The 9,931-nt window shown below is 33.8% G+C and overlaps 1 protein-coding gene across 1 annotated transcript in view; it reads left to right on the top strand.

The window, feature by feature from the left end:
* Positions 1–9,931, top strand: part of LOC107688260 (CUB and sushi domain-containing protein 3-like) — a 311,798-nt gene that overhangs the window by 100,204 nt on the left and 201,663 nt on the right. Inside the window, exons 9-11 of the mRNA XM_016485884.1 lie at positions 4,689–4,801; positions 6,165–6,242; positions 8,801–8,888. Of these exons, the coding sequence (XP_016341370.1) occupies positions 4,689–4,801; positions 6,165–6,242; positions 8,801–8,888 (279 nt within the window). The remainder of the gene's footprint in view (positions 1–4,688; positions 4,802–6,164; positions 6,243–8,800; positions 8,889–9,931) is intronic.

Raw genomic sequence — 9,931 nt, forward strand, 5'->3', positions numbered from 1 at the left:
TATCTATCTATCTATCTCTATCTATCTATCTATCTATCTATCTATCTATCTATCTATCTATCTATCATTCTATATATCATCCTATCGATCGCTCTATTGTTCTATCTATCGTTCTATCTTTTGTTCTATTGTTCTATCTATCGTTCTCTTGTCTGTCTCTATCTATCTATCGTTCTCTGTCTGTCTCTATCTATCTATCTATCTATCTATCTATCTATCTATCTATCTATCTTTTTTTCTTTCTTTCTTTTGCTCCATTTACCATATTTGTCTGTCTAGCTATCGTTCTATCATTCTATCTATTGTTCTATCTGTCTATCATTCTATCTATCGTTCTGTCTGTCTGTCTCTTTCTGTTGTTCTGTCTGTCTGTCTGTACAATCTGTCTGTCTGTCTGTCTGTACTAGCACACACTGATGTGTAATTCATGTCTGTAGCACACACAGTACAGGACAAGTTATATGCCAAAGTGTCATATATTTATGGGTAGGAGTTTGTTTAAATCCCTAACTCTAAGTCTGATTGATATTAATCGAGATGCTTGACTTTGCACTGCCAACAATGCTGAATGCATATTGGGACAGGTGCTTCAGAGCATGTACTCCCCGAGATAAGATATTTGGCTTGTGTGGTCTGAAATAACAGATGTATATTGCAAAATTTCTGCCCTAAAGGTGAGTTGTACAAGCGCCTGAGAATTAGGACCAATAACATTGTAACTGCCGGCAAAGGCCAGATAACATTATTATTATGGAGAACATAATGTCAATTTCTGTATTAATAAAGCATGAGTGCGTTTGACTACAGGTCCAGCTCTAACTACAGCATTAACTGCATCTGTCCTATTGTCTGCTGACCCGCTGCACAAACACTAGCACAAAAATAGATAGTAATTGAAAAGACACAAATAAATCAAAACACCAATGGAATGCAGGAAATGGATACACCTCCTCTCTCTTACTCCTGCCTGCCTGCCTGGAGAGAGAGAATAAAGAGGTGAAGATATAGCGAGACTAACAAACTGGATTTATACGTTTTCAATGCTAGGTTGTTGTGGGTGGTTGAGAAGGCCTCAATGGCATCATCTATGTGGTTGCTAGGGTATTTGCGTGATTATTTAGTGGTCAAAAGAGCCCACCACCAAGACTCTCTGATATACTGGTCACTAGATATGACTCACACCTTCTTCACTATTACTCAATGGAGTCTGATTGCAGCCAGACAATGAAATGAGAGAGCGATAGAAAGAATGAAAACAGAATAAGACAAAGAAAGAAAGAACAATAGATAGAACAAATGATAGATAGAATGAATGACAGATAGATACATTGCTAGATAAATAGAACAATAGATATAAAGAACGATAGGAAGACAGATAGACAGACTGGACATAAAAACACTAAATAAATAATATTTATTTTATGTTATGTTATGTTTATCAAAAATATTTTCATTAAGTTTTCATCTTAGTATTTTGTTAATGAAAACACGATGTGACAAAAATGTATTTCACTTTTGGTTCTTCTGCAATTCTGTGGTGTTTGTTATTATTTAACTTTTTATTTTCATGGAGCATCAATATTTTGGTAAATATTAATGTCTGGTGAATTTTAGTATGTCTATCATTAATTATGAAACATTGGCTTAGTACAGATAAGTTTTTGTACTAATTTTGTGCGTTTTTGCTTTTGCAAGGATCGGAACATTCTAGAAGTTTCTGTAACATTCCTAATTATTCATTTATTCCAAAATAATAACTCAAGGCAGTAACAATTTTAACAATATATTTTATTTGTGAACTTATGTTCAGCTATTCTTTTTAATGGTCACAGCTGATTACTCACTAAAAACTCCCACTGATCATGTTTTCATGCCATTTCATGTGTTATTTTGACATAAAGTGGTTTTATCTAAGTGTGTGAATTGTTTACATTAACGCCATTATATTGTTCATTCAGACAGATTCGCGTGCGCAGAACGTGCACAAACACGAGGTGGGATTTATCACATGAACCAATCAGAGTTGATCATAACCACTCATATCCAATCATATTACAATATAGGCAATTTCCACCATTCATTCTTAATTACCCCCCTCCAAACTCACGGCACGCTATAGGGGGTCTGTTAAAATTCAGTGGGCTCAGGGGAGGCGTGAAAGATGCAGACTCCTGCTGCATGTAACTTTACCTGCTGGTGTCACTGATGGACAGTGTTTCGGAGTGATTTAAGTTTTCATGAGTGCTGTTAATGATACACAAAAAGTAATGTGATTCAGCATATCAAACTTCATAAAGAAACATTCAAAATAAAAGCCAAACAAAATGAAACAAATAAAAATTTGTTCCACTGTAATGCTGATTTTGGGGGTAGGCTTTTAAGAATTGGGCTAGTAATTAACGACCTAACAACCGTCCAGAACACTTTAGCAACCACATAGCAACATAAAAGCAACAAGCTACAGCCCCTAGCATCATGGCAGTGAGTTTTAGTGTTGTGTTTGTGAAACCAGCAGATGACGTGGGGTCATTGGTTAATGTCGCTGGTGTGTAGGGAACTCAAAGTCAATCTGGCATCTTTCAGGTCAGATTGTGGGTTGGATCCAGGCTTTAACGTGGGTTGATGTCTTGACGTTTTACAAATGTACAAAAAATCTCTCGTTTGCCCTTTTCAACATTACAGAACTGACAAGTGTTTGAGACTCCGGTATGAACTGTGTTTTTTTTTCAAAAAGCGATTCCACTGTCGGATCTCACTTGAATAATTGCAGCGCCGGCTATGATTGACAGACAGCGAGGCCGAGTGGGTTCGAGTTCATTGCAGTCATTCTGGAAAGTCTGTGACGGCTGAAATGGTTTAGCCTTGAAATACTTTTGCCCTGTTTTACTATAGACTTTCACTGTCACAGCCGATTGACTGTTATGAAGTTTAAAGTTATGGTCGAGTCCTTGAGATGTTGGCAGATGGGAAGAAACAATAGACCTAATGTTAGTGGCAAACAGCTGACGGCTGTTTTTACGTCATTTGCATCTCAGTAAACAGCACAGTCGTTTATAAAGGTCAAATTTTATGGCATATGAAGCTTCCAATACTTCATTTAGGCTGCTTCAGATAGGGCCACTGTACCTTATAATAATATCATAAAAAATACATTTATGCATTTGGCAGATCCTTTTATCCAAAGCGGCTTACATTGCAATCAAAGTATAAAGTTTATCAGTTAATGCATTCCCTGAATTGAATCCATGACCTTGCCATTGCTAATGACATGCAAAATAATGTTTGTTTATAATATTTTGATAAAGGATTTATATTAAATAAAAATAAGTAATTATATATAAATTCAGTTCAATTCAAGTTTATTTGTATAGCGCTTTTCACGATACAAATCATTGCAAAGCAACTTTACAGAAAATTAAGTTTCTACAATATTTAGTAGTAGCTTATCAGTGGATGTTATCTATTTTATCAGTGAAGAAGTCATTACTATTAAACTGTGAGGGAATATTTAGATCGGGTGGCGTCTGGTTATTTGTTAATCTAGCCACTGTGCTAAATAAAAACCTTGGATTGTTTTGGTTATTTTCTATGAGTTTGTGGATATGCTCGGTCCCGGCAACTTTTAGAGCCTGTCTATAGCTGGACATATTGTTTTTCCACGCAATTCTAAAAACTTCCAAGTTAGTTTTTCTCCATTTGCGCTCAAGACTAAAAGTTTATTTCTTGAGAGAATGGGTATTACTGTTGTACCATGGCACAATACGTTTTTCTCTAACCTTTTTCCATTGGTGGGTGCTACACAGACCAGTTGAGATAAATCAGGCAGGTTATTTGTAAATCATTTATTTAATTTTTCATCTCATCTCTAGTTTGTTAGTATATTGCACTGACAGTAAATCAATACTTGAGGGAATTCAAGTCAACTTTTGTATCCAGAGATGCTTTTGAGTGTGTAGGAGAAACCTGCTTACTGCAGTACCCATTTAGAGAGTTGTTGCATAAGAGGGCAGCACTTACAGTACAAAACATTCTATTTATTTATGCTCTATTTGTTTTTTGATTTTTTTTTTCTGTTCTAATCACTTCCTCTCAGCATGGGTTTAGCAGCCGTCAGTATTATTTTGCCCAGAAAAAAAATCCTTCATAGCTCAGCATTCTTCTTGTCAGTTATATTTTGCAAGTAACAACTTAAACTTCAATATTTCTCTTGAATTTACTTAGTAGAAATAGAATCATTGACATTCAGTAAGAGTAAAGTGCTATAAAATGAACGCGGATAGCAGCTCAGATCATTTGATTTTGGGTGAATTTGATGAGAAATGTTTAGGTAGTATTGAAATTTGAGCCATTTATCATTTTCCTTGAAGGCAGCTTACGATTCTGTTGAGCAGAATGAATAAAAGTGCTCAATATAATTTACATGCCTGAAAGTGACACTTTGCTAATACTGTTTTTAAATTGAATTGTAGTGTATGATGCAATTTGTGTCATTTTACTGATAATATGATACTTTATATGTTATTAAAGCACAAGCTTAGCGAACCATTTTGTAGATTTTTGTCTTTCCCAGTCCAAGTAGGGGCGGTATTGATTGTAAAGAGCTGCACAAGGGTGTTGCAAGAGAACTGATTTGATATAAAAAGATAGTTGAAAGCAAACTGTTTGATGTTTCTGCATCTTCTTCACAGGTTATCAGGAATTAATATTCCTGTGCCTATAGTCAGCAACAAGAACTGGCTACGACTTCATTTCGTCACAGACAACAGCCATCGGCATAAAGGATTCAGTGCTCAATATCAAGGTATATTTGAAATATTCTCTTTTAAATATTTTTACGTTTCTGGTAATATTTCTTATGTTTCTGGTAATTGCTTAAGGCAAATCTAACAAAAACATGTCCAGGTCATTATATGTGTATATATATATATATATATATATATATATATATATATATATGCATTCACTATAAACAACATTTATTTTAAACGTCAAGCATACACAACTTTTTAGCAAAAGTGAAACTAGTGAAATGCGCTAGGCTATAAGTGTCTCTCTCATTGTGCATCGATACAAACGTGTGCGCGCTGCGCATGATTAGATTGCTTTAAAGGCAAAAGTATATTTTGTTTTTTACTCATACGCGAGGGTCCGAGTACAGTGCGCGTGACACAAATTACATCACCAAAATAGTACACGCGTACTTGTATAATGTATAACGAGTGGTTCCCTGCATTATTTTAGGAAAACGTCGTGCGATTACAGTATTGAGCTGCTGCAATGGAGCAGCTCTAACGTGCCATTAAAATGAACAGTGAAAGTAACAAAAGCTTTTACAATACATTCTAATGGTAAATTAAGTGTGGAAAAAACTGAAAGAAAAATATGTGTTTGCTAAATGAAGCCATCTAACATATATTATTATTATTATTACTATTATTTTGTTTCTGTACCCTATATTTTTTTTTTATTACAAATGCTGTCAAAATACAGGTATCGGTATCGGCATCGGCGAGTAACAAAAATGAAAGCATCGGTATCGGACTTGTTCTGAAAAAAAGTCGTATCGGTGCATCCCTTATATACTGTATATTCAATGTTCTTGACTTTGGTTTTGATAATGTATTCCCTCTAAATAGTCTTTCCACCTACTTAAACTGCACTAGAATTCTTAATTTAATTTTTGTTCTTTAGATTTTGGGCAATAGTATGACCTATGGGATTCACCCTGTTGCTCTAAGTAATTACATGCAGGCTGCAATATCTGAAAAATCTTTAATCACCTTGTTAATCTTAATCAGCTGATAATTACAATAAATTACTTGATATCTTATAATGAGGAATGGAAGATGAGCTGTCAAAAGTTGAATCAAAGCATGATCCACAAGTTATTTTCAATTAATTTGATTGGAAGCAAATCTAAGAGATGAATTCCAGAACTAGAATAGGAGCAAAGCATGAGAGTAAACAAAAAATAAGAGAATTGTATTTTCACACATAGTACATGACTCAACGGAACCATTTTGTCACATTTGATAATGAGTTTTTTAATTAAGTTACTTTATTAGATAAACTGTCGCTCACAGAATTTTGCAGCAGGCTTTTTAAAGCTCACCTACACAGAATGAAAATGTGCCTAATTTTGTTTGTTTTCTTTTTCTGAGCAGTGAAACGATCGGGAGATTTTAAATCAAGGGGAGTGAAATTATTACCTGGAAAAGACAACACAAGTAAATTTTCAATAAGTAAGTGTGTTTCTTTCTCTTTGTAAAATGAAATACACACAGCCACTGAAAAATGTTTTTCTGAATGCATTTTTACAAATGAACAGTGCTATTATGTAGGGGTGGGTGATAAGATCTTATATCATGATATGAGTCAGTTTATTTCACAATAACAGTATATATCACTATATACTAGATATTTTTGCTTAAAATAAAGTTTTGATGTATTATGAAATTTCAAATACTCTTAGTATCAGAAAAACTAATACCAGCATAAAAAAACCTCTCAAACTTAAAACAGTCAGTGATAAAATAAGAACAAACAAATTAAAATACAAGCAATAGGACAAAAAACTCTAATAGAACAGACACAAATGTAACAGACCTATGTGGAAAAACTTCAAGCACTAGAAACAAGAAATACTAAAAACACTGCATAGTTCTCACTGTGTAAATTAAATAAAGATGTATTACTATTAAAGTTACAAAAGTGATTCAGTCAATAGCAACGAGAGATTTTCTCTCATTTGTTGTTAAATGAACATTATTGACAAAGACAGCACCAGGTTTAAGCTGCTGTCACTTTACGACTGAATGCACTAATCTACTATACAGACACACGTGTTTTCTTTCTCAAATATTTACTTTCACTTAAGACATAAGTGACTGTGTTTATGAGGATACTTACAAATATGGGCATTTTGGCACAGAAGTGTGTGTTTGACTATTTGAGCCCAATAAGACGCCAAAAGAACTCAGTTCAGTCCTCATGCTATGTATTATAATATTGAAAGTGGCTTTATGTGTCTACATGTTTTAGAGACAGTTTAAGCGCACACTGGCACACAGCAAAATTTTCGTTGCTTATTTTGCTTGAACAGTTACATTTTTAACTTGTTTTTAAACCATAGTGCTTAAAAAAACAGCTTTTTTGTCGGCGCAACATGGAAATGTCATAGGGGCATAACTGCGATATAGATAATAATCCAGTTTATCATGTCTACCGGTATATCGCACACTCCTAATGTTATGTCTGGTCTCAGATGCTTATATGGTACTTCAAATAACAATTATAGTAATGGTTAGTATGACTGAAATCTTGTTTTATACAGTATGAGAATCTAAATCCAGATTGGATGAACACATGCATATCAAACAAATTTTGTGAGGGATTTTTTGGAGGGGTAGTTCACCCAAAAATGAAAATTCTGTCTTTACTTATTCACCCTCAAGTTGTTCCAAAATATGATATTTTTTTCTTATGTTGAGCAGAAAAAAAAATATTTTGAAGAATGTTGGTAATCAAACAGTTGCTGGTAGCCATTGACTTCTATAGTATTTTTTCCCTATACTATGGAAGTCAATGGCTACCGGCAACTGTTTGGCAATTTACTAGCAAATGATGACAGTATTTTCATATTTGGGTGAATTAACCCTGTTAATGTGATGAATTGCAACAATTTTTTGTGAGAATATACCTTAACAACCATAAACAACCAATGTTTATTTGGCTTTCTCATGGTATACCATGGTTCTAGTACCAAACCCACCCCCCAAATATAGCTTTTTTTTACCAATTTTCTGCTGTGTATCTCATTATGTAGGCTTGTTCAAGTAGAAACCAAGCAGCTTTAAGATCTGCTCTCCAGTGCTGCTGCATGTCATGCGTAATTATGACTGTTGCTCTAATGTCATAAAAAGCTCTTCGCTGCTTAATTTCTTTCAGATGTGCATCCCCGTTAATTGTTTAATATTCCGTAGATGTTATTCCGCCGGTGATTTCGCATCTACACCTTCAAAGCCCACGATTCATAAAGCACGAACAATGCTACATATTTGTAATCCTCTTGCTTGCCATTTAGCAAATGGATCAAAGGAAATTAGAGCATCCAACGAAACAGAAATCTGCATTTTGATTAATTGAGCTTAGCTTGACTTTCAGGTCCCTCACCCACAGAAGCTCCTCGGAAGAGAATGTAAAATCTGTGAAGCAAGCAGCTTCAGAGAGCACACAGGTGGTTGGATTTCACTCCAACTGAGTTTAATTACTGGCCATCCAAACAACCGGCCTAACCTGGATACAGACCCGAGCCACACAATGCCCGATTGCTATCTATGGAAATTATTTGTGCACGCTGCGAAAGTGAACAAGTCCTTTTTTTTATGGCTCCACGTGCACCGGCGTCGTAATGAAACGCCGAATGATTCATTTCACCCTCGACAATGTAGCACTCCAAACACTTAATTACAACTGGATAGAATTTTTATGAGCCTCTATTTCACAGTGTCTGCATCACACATTCGGAAATATGAGTTACGATTGAATTATCGGGTCTTATTCAGGACCCCGGTCTGCTGCCAAACACCCCTTTCTAAACGCTTCCCTTAAATTATCCGCATAACGTCGCCTCCTGCGGTAATTATAGCAAGCTAACACCTATTTATGGACGAGATATTGCGCCAACTTCTCTTTTGATTGAGGATGAAAGTTGATGTGTGATAACCGAGGCTGTGTTATGCAGAGCGTGATCACAGGTGATGAAGGCTGATGTCTCCATATGCTGTTTCTTCTCCCACAGTGAATGAAGGGATGGTCAAGCAGGTCTCCAACTTCTGCCCGGACCCCGGGGAACCAGAGAACGGCAAACGTATTGGCACCGATTACAGGTAGACAGGCTGTCCACACGGCACACATGGATGCAGTTTAGTTTGAAGAGATTGATGGGGCAGTTGTGATGTCATGCAGTTTTGATAGTATAGCTCATGAATATTAATTAGGCAATGCACGTATAGTTTAATATGATCTTTTACTGTTTTGATAGCTTATAAACAGAAATATTTAATAGATTCTTAACTCATTTACAAGTTGAAACTGAAATGTAAACAGTAAAGTATCCAAAATGAATGAAACAATTAGCACTGAGTTTGTTTTGAGATGTTCTCATTACATTACACGTTCAATGTTATAGTCTATTTTATTTGCTTAGATATTCATATTTTGCTTTGCTTAAATGTTCTTTTAGCAAAATATTAATTGAATATTAAATATGAATTAATATTAACTTTTAATTAATAAATTTTTAATTGTAAATAATTTATAATAAATCAACAAAAATGATATTTTGATGATAGAAATAATATTTTATTTTTGTATTGTCTAAGATATTAATAATGTTTGCAAAATATTAGGATAAATATAATGATGAAATTAGTGAAAATAACGTGAGATTTTATTAAGATATATGCAAATATATAATATTTTATTTGCTGACATATTTTTTTCTAAATATTTAGCAAAAATAATTTAATTAGGTAATGAAATTAATTTATGCATTTAATTTGCTTTAACATTACACATTTAATGTTATATTTTCTTTTTTATTTGGTTAAATATTAATATTTTGCTTTGCTTGAATATTATTTCAGCTAAATATTAATGTAATATTATTTCAGCAAAACCGACACATTTATTTTCTATTTTCTATGACTATGAAGTATATCAATTTTAGCAAAAATAAAAAATGTTAATGTTTTATTTTCTCAAATATTAATTATATATATTATATAACTATATATGTATAAATATTTTTAAAAAATCAAATATTAATTATATCAAATATTAATTTGTGCAAACTAAGTTAAATATATCAATTGTATTATATTAGCAAAAATTATATATTTTATCAATATGTATGCACATATGTATTTTG

Source organism: Sinocyclocheilus anshuiensis, unplaced genomic scaffold, assembly GCF_001515605.1.
Source record: "Sinocyclocheilus anshuiensis isolate Anshui unplaced genomic scaffold, SAMN03320099.WGS_v1.1 scaffold1162, whole genome shotgun sequence".
In the NCBI taxonomy this organism is placed as follows: domain Eukaryota; kingdom Metazoa; phylum Chordata; class Actinopteri; order Cypriniformes; family Cyprinidae; genus Sinocyclocheilus; species Sinocyclocheilus anshuiensis.